This window comes from Hetaerina americana, unplaced genomic scaffold (assembly GCF_022747635.1).
Source record: "Hetaerina americana unplaced genomic scaffold, ioHetAmer1.1.p SCAF_14, whole genome shotgun sequence".
Lineage (NCBI taxonomy): Eukaryota > Metazoa > Arthropoda > Insecta > Odonata > Calopterygidae > Hetaerina > Hetaerina americana.
Genome location: NW_027286514.1, coordinates 11,438,375 through 11,458,427, shown reverse-complemented (window position 1 = coordinate 11,458,427; position 20,053 = coordinate 11,438,375). Strand labels below are relative to the sequence as shown.

At 39.0% G+C, this 20,053-nt stretch overlaps 2 protein-coding genes across 6 annotated transcripts in view; one reads left to right on the top strand and one right to left on the bottom strand.

The window, feature by feature from the left end:
* Positions 1-20,053, top strand: part of LOC139686330 (peroxisomal leader peptide-processing protease-like) — a 516,420-nt gene that overhangs the window by 128,732 nt on the left and 367,635 nt on the right. The gene's annotated exons all lie outside the window — the stretch shown is intronic.
* The window catches only part of ITP (ion transport peptide), a 203,248-nt gene continuing 199,920 nt past the window's right edge, over positions 16,726-20,053 (bottom strand). For 2 of the 3 annotated variants that reach the window (XM_071583499.1, XM_071583498.1), the window contains exons 3-4: positions 19,926-20,046; positions 18,936-19,048 (exon numbers count right to left, since the gene is read on the bottom strand). In XM_071583499.1, the coding sequence (XP_071439600.1) occupies positions 19,926-20,046 (121 nt within the window). In that variant the 3' untranslated portion in view covers positions 18,936-19,048. Of the gene's footprint in view, positions 19,049-19,925; positions 20,047-20,053 lie in introns of all 3 variants that reach the window. The other variant, XM_071583500.1, reaches the window with a different exon arrangement.

Here is a 20,053-nt window from a genome sequence, read left to right as displayed (position 1 = left end):
TAATCGAGATAATTGAAGGTTTATTGAAGACGAGTCACTATTTTGTCATGAAATCGATGCTGCATTTCGTTTTCTGTTGATGCAATTTCTTTTAATTCATTAGACTCTCTTAGAATTTTGAAGGATATCAATTTGCGACTGTCGCAATAATTGCATGTGTACGATTATCCAGCATTCAGAAAGTCATATCTGATCGGTTTTAATACTTTTAACTGTTTAATGCTGAGAGTTTACGGCGATCATTGCATATTTCAAATATAAGCTTTCGGTTTTTGAGGCTTTAGTTAGCATATTATTGTTATATTTGTACTTCTTCAAACATAAAAGTTGTTTGCCAAAGACAGCCATTACAGCCGTAACTGCTAAGTGCCGATTATAACATGGATTTGTGGTAAATCCTGGTTATCACGGAAGATAGTTTTATTTTTTTAAATTTTAATTATTTGTTTTAATCTTGTTCGTTGGGACTCTTTCACTAGGAGGTACTAAGAAGTAGAAGCCTGAGTGCTGTTTATATTTTACAGTTATGTAGTGGAGATCTGTCTTGCATATTCAATGTCGATGCTAGAGATTCTTTCGTGCAGCGGAGCGAATAGCATCCGGATATTACCTACTTAGAGCGAGTGGTCGATCGACGTCCTGCGAACCGCTCCTACGAGGGTCATCCGGAAAGTAGTACCCGTTCGTGCCGCATGAAGTGCTGACGATGCGAGTAGCCGCTGGACGAGGTCAGATAGCTTCAGTGGCTTGTCTGCCTTCTCTGAGCCAAGTTGCGTGACGCTAGCATTGCCTGTGTTGTTTCTGTGATTGTTTACAATGTTTAAAAAAATTGAGAACGCCGCCAGTTGTGAAGTGAGGGCAGTGATTAAATTCCTCAATGCAAGAAACGTTCGCCCATGTGATATTCATCGCCAATTAAAGGAGGTGTATGGAGACAATGTAATGGACGAGTCGTCTGTTCGGCGGTGGTGTCGCAACTTCAACATGGGGAGGGGGAACACACACGACGATGAGCGTTCGGAGAGACCGTCTGTCATTACAGACCAACTGGTGAGCTCAGTTGACGAATTCGTGAGGAACGATCGGCGCGTCACAATTGATGACATCTGTGAGCATTTTCCCAATGTTTCTCGAACAATTGTTCATGAAATTGTTAAACACCATCTGCATTATGCAAAAATTTGTGCAAGATGGGTCCCTCGCGTATCTCAATGAGCTGGCGGCGAAGGACTATGCAGCAGGAATACAGAAACTTGTCACACGTTATGACAAATGCCTTAATTTGCTTGGAGATTATGTTGAGAAGTAGTTTAAAGTATCCTCTTTCAAATAAAATTTTTTATGTTTGTTAATATTTACTTTTGTGTCTTTATTTCACGAACGGGTACTACTTTCCGGATGACCCTCGTATGTTTGGAACAATACTAGTATTCATGTCTGAGTCGCACTCTGTAACCACTCGCCGTAGGTTCGAAATCGGTCCTTCGGGACCGATTTCGGGACGGGACGAGTGAATTACGATCGCACGCGTTCGTTCTCTCCCGATCGCCGATTCAGGAGCTGCGGGACGCCCGATGATTCCTCGCAGCGGATCATGTCGCGCACAAACGACATCCTCGTGATTGTCGCATGACTTGGACCATCTCTGCCGCTGAATATCCCGTGCATGACAACGAGACGCGTCCCGGCCGAACCGAGGTGATACGCTCCCAGCAATTGAAATGAGGGTTCGCCGGTTCAAGCCGCGCACCCAATGAATGCCAAATCCCAAATCATAGCCTCCCCCTCCCACTTCCTTGCTGGCTTCTCCTCTTCCTCTCTTTCTTTCCTCATACCCCCTTTCCCACAAACCCTATCCATCCCTTCGCCCGTCAGCATTAACTTATCGACCTCGTGAGTACGTGTCGGTGATCGGAGCCAAGGTTGATCTAAATGGAGGGGTGTTTAGTAAACTGTCCGAAAGGTTCGCATTTCTTCCCTTTTATGTGACAATTTTGGTTTTTTAACTTGGTTGTTTTTCTTCCAGCGGTAACTCTCACGTCTTAAGGGTTTTCGCGGCAGGGAACTGTATTAGGTCCTTTGCGCATGCTTCGAAGGTTCTAATTCACCAGCTTTGGGTTCCATCACTTCAATCTTCTTTCTGTATTTCATCTGCTTTTCCGTTACATTTCTGAAAAGTGATCTCGGGAAGATTGCAATCCCGGGTATGTGACTTAAGTGGCCATTCGACTTGTAACATTCTAGAATTCTCTTCATAAGATAAGGATCTTGGCTCTTAATTATATAGGTAATTGTCCCCAATTATTAGGATGTTTTCTTGGCTCTAATAACACTGAATATCCAAGGAAAATGAATTGCGTTAATTGCTGCTTGAAAATTGTGCACATAATTTAGAGGTCCTTAGATTTTTCTGATTTTCGCGGTAATGCTTTCATTTTTAGAGTTGATTTCAGATCTACCATTCATTCTTATAATTTGAACCGGGGAGTACGCAGTTTACCTAGAGATTCTTTAAATTCTTCCTTTACTTCAAAATAAACTTCGTAGATCAACCTTAAGTGAGTCGGCGATCGGCGTAACTCATAAACTCACTGAAAATAAATGTTATACTCTATGAATTTTTTTCCCCAATCTATCTATTATCTTGTGCTCCATGTAAAATTCGGTTGATAATAGACACTCCTGCCTTAATGATTCGCATATTAATCTTCAAATGGGTCTCTCTCAAATAAATCTATTCGATTTACTATTTTAATTTTAGTTTTGCACAAATTGTGTTGATGGCAACTCCTATTTAAATGGAAAGTAAATTACTATTTTTATGTCGGTGCTTCAAGAATCCTCAACATTTCAAATACATTTTTAGTCTTTTTTTATACGAAATGGAACTTAAATTAGAGCATGAAGTTACTTGAGGTAAGCGAAGTGTTTTGAAACGGCAAATAGGAAGTGTCAAATTGGAATATTTAATTTCAAAACATGGATATTAACCCGTGGATTGCGAGGCATGCTACCGAGAGGCAAGTAGCAACTTCAGCTTACCCTCTTCTGGGTTCATTGGGTCCTGCCGCCTTATTTTATATTTTTGTGGCGTCTTTATGACTCGAGCTCCTTCCTTGAGAATCCTTCTCGATGAATTGAGACGACCCACGGGCAAAAAAAAATAAAAAAGAGCGCAGCGTAACCTTGACGACGCCATATTGGATCGACCACAGACCGCGCCAAGTGATAATTTAGTTCGCGGATCCAGCCCTCACTTTCATCTCTCCCTTTCCACCGTCCACCTCCTCACCCACGGCCTCTCTATCTCTCTTCCCCCACCCGTTACTCTTCCCCGGCCCCACCCCCTCTCTTCAACCCCTCCCAGCCCTGCGCCTCCCTCCCACCCACCTCCACTCCGTCAACGAGGGCTAATCAGTCTCCCCCGCCCCCGTCTCTCGTCGTCGGGGAGTGGGCGGCGGTGGCGGTTTGGCGAACGGCGAGCGCCCGGGCACTCTCACGTAGCGTAGGTATTCATTCACGGGCCGCACGATTCATGGCGCTGAGGACCGGGGTCGTGAGAGAGTCACCGAAGAGGGAGCCGGCGCTGTTTGACCACTGACGTCCCTGATCCCGCCCTCACTCCTGCTCCTCAGTCCATCAGCGTTTGTGACGCCCTCCATTAAATTATAGAAACAGGCGTTATTTCTACAAATGGCTTATCATCCGCAGGTATTACCTTCTTATCTTGGAAGTTGGTAGCGGCTTCCGGTTATTATCGGTTGTGTGTCAGTTGGTAGCTGATCTCCAAGTTGTCGTACCAACAAATTCCGAGATAAGAAGCTCCGTAGAGGTACTGCCGCCAACAAATGTTTGGGCAGTGTGGGATTTGAATCAGTGCCTTGGAGCTTCAAATAAAAATCCAAAGAGATATATGAAACTCATAAAATAAAATCTGATGAAGAAATGTCGGGAAATGGGATGCGCTCTGCCACTTGCGCACAACCCGCGGCCTGTAAATGCTATTTTGTAGACTGCGACCGCTGGTGTTAATTTTTTTATACGGTGTTTGAAATCTCATATACCTAATGAAGTTATTTTGGAATAGTTTTGTAAATTTTTCCTTAACTTTAATTGACATTGTTTCTTAGTTAACGTTTTGTGCCTCTTAATGTAGTCAAATAATTCAAATTCACTTAATTTATATATTTATTACTATTTACCTATTATATTTATATTTCTTTATTCAATACTATTTTCCCGATTCGGTCCGCAGGCTCAGAAAAATATCTATTTCGCGGCCCGTTGTAGGAAACTGTGCATGACTGTGTTGGGGAGATAGGATGACTTGGGCCGATGATATCCCTTTCAAATCACAGTTTGTAAACCTCTGGTTCCGACGACTCTCTTCGTCGCAATCTTTTTAGAACCTTCGAAACTTTTTTGATTGACACGCTGCTTCGATTTGCCGCAGTGATTGGCGGAGAAAATTAGAAGAAAGATTTCGTTCTATCGAAAATTGGGTCATGTATTCGAAATATTTTTAAAGGATAGGAATCGTTGGAGATGTACCGTAAAATATCAAAATATAATGATAAAATGATGGGTAATCGAAATGAGTAAAATGTACTTGGCCTACCTGTCGGCTTGATTCCGGAAATGCTTCACATGATCTTGCAACGACATCTCGCTATTGAGCTTCTTACCGAAGAGTGACTCAGGGCAACTGGCATTTCAGGCGTCTCATATTTTTCTTTTTCTGATGGGCTGACGTTAATCCCTTTTATAACAGCCGTGGATTTACGTCACTTCTTTACTGAAACTAAAGCGGTTTCTAAGGTAATAGGGAGCGGTTAGACAACTACGGCTTAAGCGGCAAAAATATTAGATCTAGAACCTCAGCATCACCACTATACTGGCTAAATGGATATGAGATAATACCTTTGCAGTAATCGATTGAAATACTCGTTAACGTCGGAAAAAATCGGAACAGCATGCGCATTGGTTGAATATTAGCAGAAAATGTGCCCGCTAACCCGAAAGACAGTATTTCGTTCTTCTATAAATCTTATGGAAAACTCCGGGAAATTAGCGCTTTCTGTAAGAAACAATCTGTTTATTTCTCATTTGAGAAAGGTACGTTCCCCATATCTTATTTTGTACTATACATTGAATTGTTTAAAACCATCCAGCAGCCGAAGAAGTTATGATGAAGCTGTGTTACATTCGTTACTCGTTTTAGCGGCATCTTTTTTTATCATTTTACTTTTGATACCTTTGCGGCTATATTTTTTCGACCTACGCGTATGTGTAATATTTTAGTAATTTTGTCTCGGAAGGCTTGGAGAATGCCCCGTTTGCTGGATAGTGCTCATCCTAAACAGAAGAAGTTTTTAAAAAGTGCACATTTCCTAGAGCGGATGAAATCTCGTTCTACACAACTCTATCAGATAAGAGGAACTCATCAATTCCACTGGTAATATTTATTACCGAAAATGGTTCCGTCCCTGGATGGCACCTGATGATGCCACGTGGTGGCGAAGCCATGGCCGAAATCAGTGTCAACTCTACCACTTATCCCCAGGATATCGGTTTGGCTAAAAAAAATAATGTTATAGGCTAGTTCTTGTGGAGTTTCAGAGTAGGCCAATTAAAACGGGCCCTCAGCTTACAACTAAGGAAATGTTTGAAGGTTTTTCAGAAGTTTTTCATTGATTGGTAGATGTTAGTGGTTCCATATCCAGGTATGTTTATCAAGCAATGAGCCTCCTACGAATAAACATGGAGCCAGTTGTAGATTTTTGAGAGTTTTCATTCTTGTAATAAGTGAAGTGGTTCAGACATAGTTGAAGATAACTAATTGCAATATGACGAGCTTGCATTATCTTGTTTTTAGTAGTTCTGCTCATAAATGGTATGGTAGCCAAGTGGTCACAACTCTTTCTTCCGACCAGATAGTACTGGCTCAAATTCCGGATGGTACTTTTGAAAGTCAAGCAAAATTCAAGTGACGCGATTCTGTAGCTGGTAGAAATTGATGAGGGACCGAACGATGGGACAGGGGAAGGAACTGAACCTCCGTGCTCCGTGAATGTATGGAATTCACACGCCTTAGATTAGGTACACAGTGGACGCTGGGTTTCCTACTTTCCGATAATGAGCGCTGGTGGCGCTTCTGAAACGTGAACACTAAGAAGGCAGAGGAATAACCGCTGCCAATCCCTGCCTGCCGTTTTCTTCCACCGTCCTCTTGTAAATCATGGCTTCCTGCGGTAATTACTTGTTTACATTCGAAAGTGTATATTTGAGATAAAATAGAAATATTGTACAGGCGCAAAAAAATGATAATATGAAAACTGGTTTTGGAGATTACCATCAGTTTAGTTCAAGTAGCTTAAAAGTTATTTTACATACTATATATATTCATTATTTGCGAGAGGAAAAGGAGTCATTCCAAGTGAACCAGAAAATAACCCATCGATTGCTTGACCATTTTTTAAATTATTTTTAGTTATTATTCTTGTGTTTTTTCCCTAATATGTTGATATTTTTAAATACTAATTTTTTTTAATTTCAACTTTTGCCGTTTACCAGTGGAGGCTATTTTTGTTTCTTGCAATTCGCTGATTTTGGCGTATCGTTATTGACTTTTCAGTAAATTTCATTCCATGAAGGTTAGTTGTTTTATATCCTCAAGAAAAGCCATTATTTTATCCTACAGTTTTATTAATACATCATTGTACTTATTTGATTCATAATGAGAGAAATTTGTATCATCGTCAATGAAAAGGTCTGCATTGTAGAGTGTACTTTCTTAAGGAATGGATTAAGTATCAAACCTAATATTTTTATGTGAACACATGTAGAAGTTTAGTATATTTATAGGCAGTAGTAAAGTTGAAACCTATTTCCTTTATATTTTATGACCAAGTGATTTTTTTAGTTCTTCAAAATTTCCACTTTTTGCGCCATAATATCTCTGTGCGAATCTCAGGTGCGAGTCCTGATAACAGTCCCAAATTTTAAAAAAAACTTTTTATCAAATTAATATGACTCAAATACACAGTGTTAATGACAACTATGATATTATTATAGAGGCATAGGTACAGTATTATATATCTTTTTTAGCCAGCAGGCTACACCGCGATTTTGTGTTTTAGATCCTCGTATTTTATTGTTGAACATATTCAATTGTTTCGTGAATGTATGCATTCAGATTTAATTATTTTAATGCTTATCACAGGAATATCTTATTTGGATGAAATATTTTATCGGTTATCTATCTCTCTGTCCGTAATCCTCAGACTTGGTTTTATTGAGGATGTTTTCCTTGGGACTGAAGACGATTTGCCCTGGCAAAGTTAGCTTCCACCGTGTTCGTGCTCTCTCGGCTTACTTTAGTGTGAGATCCGCATTTACACGTCGAAATGTTTCGATAACATTGCTGATAACTGCTTAAGAGATTCATGTTTTTCTATTTGTTCTCCTTTTGTATGATATCTTAGTTAATAGCAAGAGATATAAGAAATGGAAAAGGAGCACCATCTTACCAGTATTTTACGATTCTTAAACGTTTTATTAGTAGGGGGAGGAAAAGATTGATAGGCACATTTGACGGAATGAAGTATGCGGGGTTTATTCTAGTGTAGGGTGCTATGAGGTTTTGGCGTCCGTTTTTGCGAAGATTTGAAGAACTGGATAATATTTATGACCATAAAAAACCTACCGTAACAGGGTGACGATTATGGAAATAATAATGGATCGATGATAATGTGTGTGGTTATCGCCATTTACCGATTCGACATCACTGTTCGGTGGAGGAGATCTTAGTGAGGCCATCCGCCGGGCCAGCCAGTATGCTCATGCACGTGAGCCGTTAAAAACGGAGCATAGGTCTCTCGCTTAGCCCGTACCATCACGCTCAACTCCCTTGCCCCCTCCCCTCCCTTCCCTGTCCCCACGAAACACCTTCCCTCCCCCTAGCACCCTTCATTTCTCTCAATATCTCCAACCCCCTCCCATTCCCGCGTGGGTAATGGATTTATTTATGTGCATATCCTGGTGTACACCGCCGAGGGTGTGGATGTAGAGACTGCGGAGGTAGGGAAACATCTCAACGTGCATGAGGTCCCGAAGAGATATTCGCGACAGTGCCGCCTGACCGGGTTTATTTTAATTTATTGCAATCGTTACCCCCTTTTCCGATACCTAGGCCGTAGTTAATGGCCACTTTCGTTTTACTTCCCTCTGCTCTTCTTCATAGCTTGGTACAGGAGAAATTTTGCTTTTTATAGAAAATATTATTCTAGATTTAAACAAAATAATAAGTTTCGCGTTCAGATTTGAGTTATTACCTAGTTAACATCAGATTATGTGCATATGCTTATGTGATTGTTATTTAGTGGACAGGCTTACTCTTTAAATGATAACGCCTCGAAATGTTTTTATTTGATGTTTTCATTAAAAGTGATAGGGGTTTTGAACTAGAGAGTATGAAAGGTAACTCTGAGGAGAGCAATTGTGATGACGTATCGATTTTTTTGTTTCAAACTTCTAGCACGTTTTAATATTTTGGTAATGAAACATAGGCACGCGGCATGGCACAATGGCTCCACGAAAACAATGGACGGTAGACACATGAACGACATCAAGGTGAATACCCGAGGAAAAATACTTTGGACAAGCGTAGAGATGTCAGGAAATTGGGACGCACGACACTAAGAATCGGAAATGGAATGAAGAAGAAAGAGCTGTACATTAAAACGGCATTCAGATTGAAGACTCATGATGACGACGATATATTTCTTAAGCGGCTTTCTCTTCGTTGTTATGAAAAAATTAGATTCGAAATTTTTATCGGTGTTCTTTTATAAGTCATTCATCACAAGCGGTCAAGTGCTTTCCGATGTCAGTGGCGTTATGGGGTTTTTTAAGCATTCATACAATGTAAATTTAAGTCCAATAAAGATATTCATTTTCTGGCATCAATATGGAGCTAAGACATATGGATAGGTCACCCTGACTTGCGCTCAATATTGATTTTAAAGCCCGACTCATTGGGTCAAGGCGGAAATATGCTTGAAATTCTTCTTCTGGATCCTGCGATAGATTCTAAATAAAGAAATATATTGGGATTCGGAATAGGAGAACGTAAGTTAGTCGGAACTATTTAGGTTTTCGAAAGCCAAATTCGGAAGATCCCGAATTGCGAGACAAATGCTTCAAGGTCATTGAGGACTACTTAATCAGCATTAGCGTTTGATAAGAATATTTTTTACTGCGCGCTTTGATCTGTCTTCCCTTTTCCATATTAGTACGTTCTCCCACCCCGCAGTTCACTTTCCTTTCTAAATTTGACCTTTGTGCTCGTTCAGAGCCCATTTTTACTCTGCTCCAGGTGTACTAATTTAATTAGGTACGCATAAATAGCCACACTTCGTATTTTACGAAGAAAGTGAGAATTGGTTCGTATCTGGAGTAATATTTTATTAGGTGACCATTGGTATGTTAGATAGTAGGCAATTGTTTTAGACAGTGGAATGTTTATCCTTTCTAATTTGGGTTATATCTCCAGAGGTCAAAATAGGACCTGCACTCAATCGGGGTTTGATCCAACTAAAAAATAATTTCAAACGCCGAAAAATTACGGATAAAACATTACCAAAATATTAAAACCAAGCTTGAAAATCGAATTAGTTTTAGCTGTGCTTCGCTTGCACCAAGTCTGTGATTAGAGCAAGTAAATGTTTGGTCAAGTAAACTCCTTCGTATGATGTAGTAAATTTAGAATCGATCGACCTTTCCTTCTTCACACTTCTATTAGTTCTGAGGGCAAGGAAGAAACTAACGGTTACTGACCGTAATTTGAAACTCTTGTGGCCAAAATTAGATGCGCATTCTACCTCATTTTCCCGGTAATTATATTTTTGTTCGAATGGCATCTCAAAGTTGTTGCTGCTATAATATTGTTAAATATTTGCCGTAGTGGTGGCAGCCCTTTCGGTGGACGCCGTCTGGAAAATTGAAAGATAGGAGTGGAAGAGTGCCAAAGGGGAAGTCAGAGGAGGAGGTAGGAAGTAATTGATGTGAGACTGGAAGTGGAAGACGAAACGAATGAATAAGAGGCCGAGGCGGGGGGAAGAGGGTTATGAGTCTGAACGGGGTGGAAAAGAGAAGGAGAGAGGAGATGTGGAAGTCGAGCCGGCCCACACCTCATTCTCCTCCATCCCCCCTCTCACACACACGGTCAATGACACTAGTATATAGAAAGTTACGATAGGTACACTCCGCAGGACCCCAGGTGGTGGCTCGCCTCCTCGCTCGCCTCTTGTCTTGCGTTACGATCCACATCTACTCCGGTCCGTCTTCATTCACGGCACCGCCGCGCGCAGGTGGATATACATTATTGGACTTCCGAAGACCTCAACCCCCGCTCCCCGCCATTACCCTCACTTCCGCCGTGAAGTTGGGAAGATTATAACGTGGATAGTAGGCTATTCTACAAATGTCTATATATGTAATGCTACCTCGAGGGATAAGTTTAAAATATGAAGAACCTCGGTATTTCAATCCATATATTGGGGCATTGGTTCGCTGCTGCTCTCCACACCTTATCAAATGCTAATTCTCTTTGGCATTGACGAAACTTCCGTCCCTACCCACCCCTTTATTTATGTTGTTCCTTAATCTTTCTAATGGGAGTTCCATTTGTATTTTTCTCTCATATTATGTCCCTAACAAATCCATTGTCTCTAGGTTTGTCTAATCCATTTGTTTTTTCAGTCTGTGTGGACTTTGCTCTTTTAATCTTTACTCTTTCTCCTCTCTTTGTACTTAATTTTCTGTAACTTATCTACCCATTTGTTCTTTTAGCGTTTCTTATCTGAATCAGGTTTCCAAGACTTCTTTGGTCTTTTTTGTACTCTGGCGCGTAGACTTTATGCACCTCACGCGGACATTTTCACATACGTATTTATTACTCGTTGGTAGCTTTATATTCACTGGGCATTGGAGTTTTCTCTTTATCATAAACGCTTCCCTATTTTGAGCTATCTTGATGTGTGTTGAGCTGCATCCGTTGTATGTTGTATTGCTCCAGAGGTGGGTGGCATGTTATCTGCCCTAATTTCGCCTATCATCTGTCTCCAAGTATTTTTTCCTTGGGTTATAATTTTAGTGGCATCACATTATGCCCTGAGGTACTTGAACCATCCCTTTTAAGAAAGCCTGCAAACATTCTAGATTCTCTTCCATAGCTGTGATAATGTATCATTTGCGACACGAAGCATGTTAATTTCTCTTTCATTATCTCTAATTCTTTTGATGTCCATTGAAGTAAATTGACAATTATGTTCAATTTGTCTTTAATTGACGTTATTCCCATTTAACTCTTCAAAGTACCCTCTCATCAATCGGCCATACCAGCTTCTAAAAAATGTTAGTATAAATAGCTGTCACCATGCTAAATACATGACATTGGTATGCAAATGCGTCATTTTTTTCCTTCTGCGGTTGATTTTTTTGCAAAAGAAAGGTTGAAACCATCTAATATTCCCACACAAATAGATGTAATGTACTATCACTTACATTTAATATCTTTCCCTCTTATTTGGTTTTATGTGAAGAGTGTTTATCTTTTACAAGTTTCTTATTAAACTTTTATTGCAGAAGGTCATGGTTGATTACTTATTTTTTAAATCACAAGACGGGACCAGAATTTTTCTCTCGAATCCCTTCTAAACCATATAGATCGTCCATCCACGTACAAGCCCCCTTTTGATATACACTTCATGTCATGTTCTGTTTTCATGTTATTTTTTATTTCTATCACGACACTTCTGCTCTGTCGGTAACATATTCTGGGCTTCGAGGGATTGAAAAGAATGGGAAAGGTAGTCTCAAATATCTTATCATGATAATCATCAGGAATGGTGCGACTACGTAAAAACCCTAACGTGTGTGGTGTATTTCCTGAAGAGTTCATTGTCGGAGGACTATAATAGGGTCATTAAAAAAATTATATTACCAATTAAATGAAAATAATCTTTAAAATCAAAATGATCTTTTATTTTCTCATTTACATATTTCTAGAGGCATCCCTGAGTGACAAAATATTTTAACTTTGATAAAATAATATCGTATTTTTGTTTCTCTCTCGCCACAATATTCGTGATATGTGTACGCATTGATAAATTGTCTATAAGTAGATTCACTTGCGACTCAATTTCATCTTAGTATACACCACCCAATCTACCAGAGTTACAATCCCTTGACGAAGTGCCTTCTATGGACATTTTCCAGATTTCTGTGTTACAGTTAACTTTTGTATCTATGAGTTTATTAGCATTCTTTCTAATAGTGTTGGGGCATGCGAAGCAGCTTATTAAATATTTTGACTAAAGATTTGTTGTCGGTTTTCTCTGTAATGTTAGCGATACCAAAAATTAACTGTTTAAATGGCTCACATTCAAACAATACACTAAAGTTATTTTTCTATTTGGTATTGAGTAATCGTAGTTACTGCTTGCGATACATACCTAACGGCCTTCTGTATTGAAAAATAACTTAAAATTTATTATCATGTAAATGATGTACGTCTTAACTGTTTAATTATGTAATTTTTTAATTTGGTATATTTTAGTATTGCGCCCGATTACGTATCTAAGCATAAAAAAGTCAATGGAGGGTTGGACAAGAATTAATTTTTCATCCGCTGGCAGTCCCCATCGCTGCGTATGCTGTGCATGAAAAATAAAAAGTGAAAAAAATGACGCTTACTTTTCTATAGAATTTCAAACTTCTGCAACGAGGTTAATCATATCCGTCGTCTTAAGAATTTACCAACTGTCCGGTGGAGGAGCAGCCATCGTCGGAGATAGGAGAGGACTGAGTTAACCGAGTGCCGCAGAATGGATTGTGGAGGGGGGGGGTCGAGAGAAAATAGTTGAAAAACGTGGAAACTCACGCGGAGAAGTTAATTTTGTTAGAGCGGAAAACGTCAAAAAAGAGAAAATACGAACGTAAGGGCGTGAAAATGAACGAAAATCGTTTGAAAACCGTGTCAATCTCGATATAAAAGCAAGGAAACTTAAAAAAAACGTGTAAATAACGGTGAAAAGAGAGCCAATACTTTTATTAATTGACACAATTATAACTCTTCTCCTAATCTCCAGCCTGGAGTAACCCTGCGCTTATGACCCTTAGTTAGAATCACTTGATGATCCAAGATATCATAGGCAGTGTGTTGGTTATAATTGCCGGGTCTAAGTACCCATTATGGATAATATACAGAGAGCAGTTTTATGAAGGTCCATTTAGCCCTTTTACGTTGGATTATTAAATCCAGCAACATACAATAAGTTTAAAGAATTTCACTGTCAATGGGACTTACTCCTGAGTTTGACTCTGATTAAACTTTTGATGGGCGTATTAGTACTCTTTCAATGCATGGTTTAGAGGAAATGCTTTGCCTATTCATGAAAATATCGAGTTTGCATTTGCTGAAGAGGGGTGCGACAGTCCATTGGGTAGAGCGTTGCTGACCAGAGGGTCCGGATTCGATTCCGGGTGACACCTCCGGGAATCCAAGAAGTGGGATGTTCGGGCACCAGATCTTCCGGGGAACCACTAGCGGCACCGGAAAAGGAACTGGTCCGCCTACTCTGAAACTCTGAATTTCACCGTATTTAATTATCTAACTCGGCTAACACTAAGCCGTATCGGGCTTAGTGTTAACCGAACGCCACACTTTCAAATCAACCCAGTCAGCGTTTATTGCCCATGGTTTGATGAATTCGAAAACAGTATTTTCCTACCACTACCAGTTTATTCATTTTCCCATAAAACTTATCGTTTGGCAATGTAGTGATTCGATGGGCTGTAGACCTATCCCTAGTAAAATATCGTGTGAGTTTGTGGATAGTTATTTTGTAGAATATAAATTTTTCATAATTTCTTTTGTTTCAGACAAATGTTTATCAAATATGTAAATGAAGAAGGATTTCAATTCTTCGCAAAAATGTCTTATAGTACTCCAACTGATTACTAATTAGCGAAGTAAAGGATAATGGGTATTGGGTCAGTGATGGGTGGCGTCCGAGTTTTTTCTCATTGAAACTTAACTTTTCCTCATTTGTAAATTAAGCATGTGTGTATGGGCTGCCTTAGAGTCATCATTTGCGTATTCAAAATGATTGTTACCAGAAGGATTAGATTGTCCAAAACAATTAGTGAAAAACATCTTCATTTTAAGGATGTAATGAAAACGTGGATATTCCCTAATTTTTCTGGACATTTTTATTAAAAGAACCATAGCAAAAATAATTACGAGGACTCAGCAGGAAATATAGTATCATCAGAAATATACTCAAATCCTTCGATGATCTTTTATTACTTGTTACTTATTGTGAGGGTTCAAAGTGCTGATATACTGAAAAGTGAAATTATTTTTGCTGACCATATTAGCTTTTTTCGCACCTTCCTTGGATGACAATGCTATTAATCACGCTAGTCCTGTCATTGTGTGCCTCATTGTTTGTGATAATGAAGTTTAGAAATACTTGGTTAGAAATACAAAAGAGGATGATAAACTTGTTTAAATTTACATGATGAATGTTTGTACATCTGTTCTCTGCCGTTGTGGTTTATACTGTACTCTAACATTCACGTCGAGCGGATGTGTGTCATTCGTTCATAGTACGTTTAGTCTGTCTGCCTTATTTTTTCTTTGATTAAATCCGCGGTAACTGTGATTGAGGTGCAGTATTGAACGTGAGTGGTGTATGATAATGTCCCAGAGATACTCAGCAGTGAAAATAGAATATGTTTTAGGATAGAAAATAGAGTCCATGCTTAAAAGGTCAAATTTGAATGACTATTATTTGACCGGGGTCTGATGAAGATCATTTGTTATCAGTTAATTGGCAAGGATGCTTGCTCATATATTCCAAGAACCTGTGGGAGATGCCGCAGCAGTGACTTTTTAACGGTGTCATTCGCTAATATGCATTTCAATGCAACAATTTCCGAGTTTAAGAGGACGCCTCGATAGCTTAACTGGCTAAAGCACTAGGGCATCGAGAGATCCGGGTTCGAATCCCGGTTATGGTGAATGATTTTAGCGCTTTGAATTTGTTGCACACTTGCTCGTATTCATATCTTTTCTCACACACCACGGTCGCTTTAAACGAACAAAGGTTAAAACATTTCCATTATGCTTTGGTACCAGTCTGTGAGCATTAACAGTTCTCTTGAGTTAGTTAAGAGTCCGATGCATGAATAAAAGAAAAATTGTATTACTGTAAAGTCTTCCATGTATTTATGGCACAATTGTGTTTCATTACCCAATCAACAAAAACTTACTAGCGAATTCGAATAAATGGACAAGTTCACGTAATATATAGTGGTTGTAAACATGGACGTTCCAACATTTTGGGCGGAGCCATGAGGGAGCCATCATGGGAAGTCTTTTTCCTGCCGGAGGATGCTGCGCGCCTTGCTTCTTTTCTCCACTCCTGGAGTGGAGAAAACTTCAGAAGTTATTAAAATATCCGGCGGTCACCTCAGGTGTATTTATAGTATTGGACATGAGTGCTAGAATCCTATAGAAAGTGCATGCAGGTAACAACGAGGAGCTCTCATAAGCACTGAAGTCGCATAAGCGGCTGCATTCGAGTCCTTTCGAATACTCGAGTACACGAATCCTGATTCATAGTCATCGAAAATTTTAAATTCCCTAGGTTTTTATTTACTTGATCAAGGTACCGAAAACTACCGTTGAGCACAAGCATACGGAATGATCAAAATTCTTTTTTGAGGCTAAGAGTGAATCGTGACTGCCAGTAAGACTTCAAATTGTATTATTACTTTGGGGAAATGCGAAAATAAGGACAATTTATAAATACCGTGGGAAGGGAACCCAGTGTTTTACTTAATATGGAAATAGCATTGGATTTTTTAGTGTTCTGTTTCGGGTATAGATAAACTTTATAAACTACGGAAAATGAAAGAACACGACATGTAAGGCATAAACCAGTTAATGATGGCTCCTTAATTTTTCCAAGATATTTTTAAAATTGTAATTATTTTCTTCTCGCTAATTTAGAATATTTACGACGGTTAACATCTGACGTATAACGTATGACGGAAAGAATTGATATGAAAGTGGAGCTGGTATCTTTATGCATTTTTATTTTTTGATATTTCTTCTCAGGTGCATATTGTTTTGACCATTGATTGGTTTTACTCGAAGAAGATGGAGTAGGTATATTTTGGGCGATCCTCTTGTGTTTCCAGTGTGATTCAGACAGAAACTTTGGAATTGCATATGTGCTACAGCTCTATCGTATTTGTTTACTCCAAGTGCATGCTCTCGTTACACTTTTCGTTTTTTATAGCACACGTCCCTTTTGTATATAAATCTACTTATATATATGTATATATTTTTGTCTGAATACAAGTGATTTTTTCTCTTCGTTGGAGTATGAGGAGGATTTAGAGATACTTTCGACATCTTTGTCGAATTTTCTGCATTATTTTCTGTTTCGCAAAAGAGCAGATTAAGTGTTTAGAGCTGTCGTGTGTACATCTACATATGTACATGTATCTGTTTGTTTCTCTTTCTGTTGATCATTATTTTAAAAATGTTCACTCCAATTTAAATATGTATAATTTTATCTATGTCAACCTCTTCCTCTATGAGAGGCAACCCTAAGGGGTAAAATTAATAATAAAACAACACAATACCCTTTCAAAATAAAATTTAATTTTTAATATTATTTTAAACAGCTGCCATACACACTTTACATCGTTCACTTTCCCATCTTTACAAAATATCTTCTTGAAAGCATAATTGCAACATATATTCTCTCAAGAACAACACATCTTCATTGGAGATTGAAAAGGTGAATTTGCGAAATAACAGAAACACTGCAACTACACACAAATAAATAAGTTTACAAAATAATAATAGTTTTTGGGCAAATGAAGGATGAATATGTGAAAATGTACAGGGAAGGACGGATTACGCAAAGGAAAAACATTTACAAGCAGATGGTGGTGTGACAGTTCTTCGTACATGCAAAGTCGAGAAGGAATGTGGAAATTAGGAGAAATGATCGCGATTTCATCGATGGAAAGGAATGATTTGTTTCATATAAATACAAGTGACGAAACACATGATGTTTTTAAATAACCCGTAATAAATTCGCATAAACAAATAAAACACTCAAACCACAATTAAATTATTAATTACTACATAATAAATAATACATTCATGTCCTTACTTTTAGTTAAGTAGCACTCTGCGCGTAAAAATAATTGAGGGGCTTCCAATCAATTTACAGATTTTCGTATTGTATTCGCGTTCTTACAACGTAAAATTGACTCTCCTCCGATTAGACGGTGAATGAATTCGCGTTTTTACTACGTCAAATTGACTCTCCTCCGATTCGACGGATAGGAATAATAAGCTGAATATCGAATGCTGTTCCTTCAATTTTGGTGAAATTCATTCGTTCTTTTATACTACGCTGAGCTAACCGATATAAAAATACTGAATTATCATTTGGATTACGCTTGTGTTCCGTATACTCATGAAATTTCACGTATACGTTTTACTCGCGTTTTGGTTCATTACTTTCATCTCGTATCAAATTATTTTCCGACATAGAATCCGTTTGAAATATTTTGTTCAAACATTTGCCTTAGCTGTGTTTAATTATTCAAAATATTGTTTTCATTTGTAAGGCCCAAATTGGTTCAATTCATGCCCAGTAGAAACAGCCGGCTGGAAATGAGTGTGAATAAGTAACAATTGCCTTTTTTGCGTGCTGAGATTCAACTCCTCCAAAGTAGTGAATAAGCATTAAAACGAATTGGAATGTACACGCTTACTTGCATGAAATGAGCCGGATGAACCTTTTGTCTGCCTAACTGTTAGCGCTCGTGAAGAAAAATAAACAAGCTGAACAAGAATCAATCAAATAGACTGTCGAAAAAAATGATCGGCATGAAAGCTGTTAAAAAAATCGAGTAAAAAAATCTTAATACTTCATCTTCTACATCTCCCGTCGTGACTTCCAAGACACGATGGTTTCTTTCTCTCAAGACGCCAATCGTTGCGCTTTCTGTTGAACATTTTAAACTCTCTCGTTTCTAATATGGAGGTGGAGTATGTATATATATATATATTATAACATATCTAGGGGAAACAAGTTCATGGGGCATATATAAGAATACATTTCGAAACAATAAAGACTAGAATACTTGTGATATGATCATCAATCAGGCCAGGGTGGGTGTCTGATCGAAAACTTCGTTGACGTACAGACACAACCTTATAATCCAAAGGAGATGGCGGGTCAGGAGTGTTCCATAAGGAGCAGTGTCTCATTTGGAAGAGTCCAAGAAGGAGAGAATGGGAGAACGGAGTAGTTGTTTCGTCTCGCATACATTTCGGATGTCACACACCCACATGATTTTCACACTCCGCGTGTCGTGAGTTTTCTTTTATTCTTCAAATCCTCGTCTACTCGAAACAGTTCATCTTTTTTGATGCAATCCATCTTCACTCCGCCGCTTTCCATGAGGGTCGGGAGAGGGGAGGGTGTCGACCTTGGTCGTTTCGTTTTTCAGGACGACAAGAAGGCTAACTTCACTAGGCCGTCGATTGGGAAATTGACTGATTTCCCTGGCGTCCCGAGCGATACCCTCCCCCTGGTCTCCTCCTCCGTGAGTCTTTTTCCATGTTCCCTCTCGCCCTCCTCCCCCGCAGACGTCCGGTGTTTCACCTCATCCTTCCCCACACCCGCGGCTCTTTCTCCCTCGCATTGGTCCCTCCTCCTACTCCTCCTCCTCCAACTCTTCCTCCTCCAGCTCTTCCTCCTACAACTCTTCCTACCCCTCCCACAGCCACTGCTCCACCTCCCGACCCACCACCCCTTCGAAGTTGCACTCTCACCGCCCTTACTTCCCCAAGAAATCAACCATCTTGTTATATTGTTCTTCTTCATCGTGGAGGTATAGGGCTTCCAGGCACCCCTTAAAGTACGGACTGCTGAAGCACTGGGACCTGAAATTGTGGAGAATTTGTCATTAGGTCGGCTCTCAGTGGGACGCTTGGCTTTGGGGAAGGGAAAATGCCTGTGATTCAAAAAACAATTACACGGCGGCGGCACTTTTGCGCATCTTGGTGCAAAAAATGTGCTTCTCCGAAAAAAATGGAGACAAAATATTTCCTCGGGAAAAGTTTGAGAGAGAGAAAAAAACAACCACACCAACCCCAACCCAGCCATAAAAAAACGTCTGGGCCACAAAAATCAAAATGGGTTGTAAAAAATGCCAAAAATATAAGCTACAAAATTGTGAAAAAAATCTTTTGGTTGAAAAAAAATTTAAGTAATGAGTCTTATGGCAGCAAAAAAATGTGCCAAAAATTATTTGTCGGATAAAAAATTTTGGTTATGCGACTGTGCAAATGTTGCGTTTGAAACAGTTGAAATATTATTTTCACTGAGTCCTTAGATGTACTAGTTTAAGAGAAAATCAGTTTGTTATAAAGGATGCTCATGTAGTAGGCAGTCAGTATTTTAGTAGTTTAGTATTGATTTTGTTCGGATTTGATTTAAGTATAGGTGTATGTTATTATTGAATTATTAATTAATATGCCACTTTCATTGGCGTAGAGATGCTTTAATATGTTGGAGTAATATTCAGTGAAATTGTAAGATTAGGAACAAGTAACTATGTGAAAATTTGTAGTTAGTGATATCTTAATTACTTGATTGAAAAATTTGTTATTAAAAAAACAGATGATAGTTGAGAAAATAATTGGTCAGTTACAGGTTAGGTAAGGAAATGGAAAGTGGACTGGTTTTAAAAAATTGTTGATGATGTTAATGAAAGTAAGTATAAAAAGGGTTAAAATAAAACAAACAAAATAAAAATACCTAAACCCCTGGATCGGCCCCATGTAATTGCTTTATCCAAGTTTGAATATTTTCCATTTCGTCCGTAAGCAGCAGGACATCCAGGCAGCCTTTGAAGTATTCCGTTGTGAAACAGTTCTTCCTGTAAT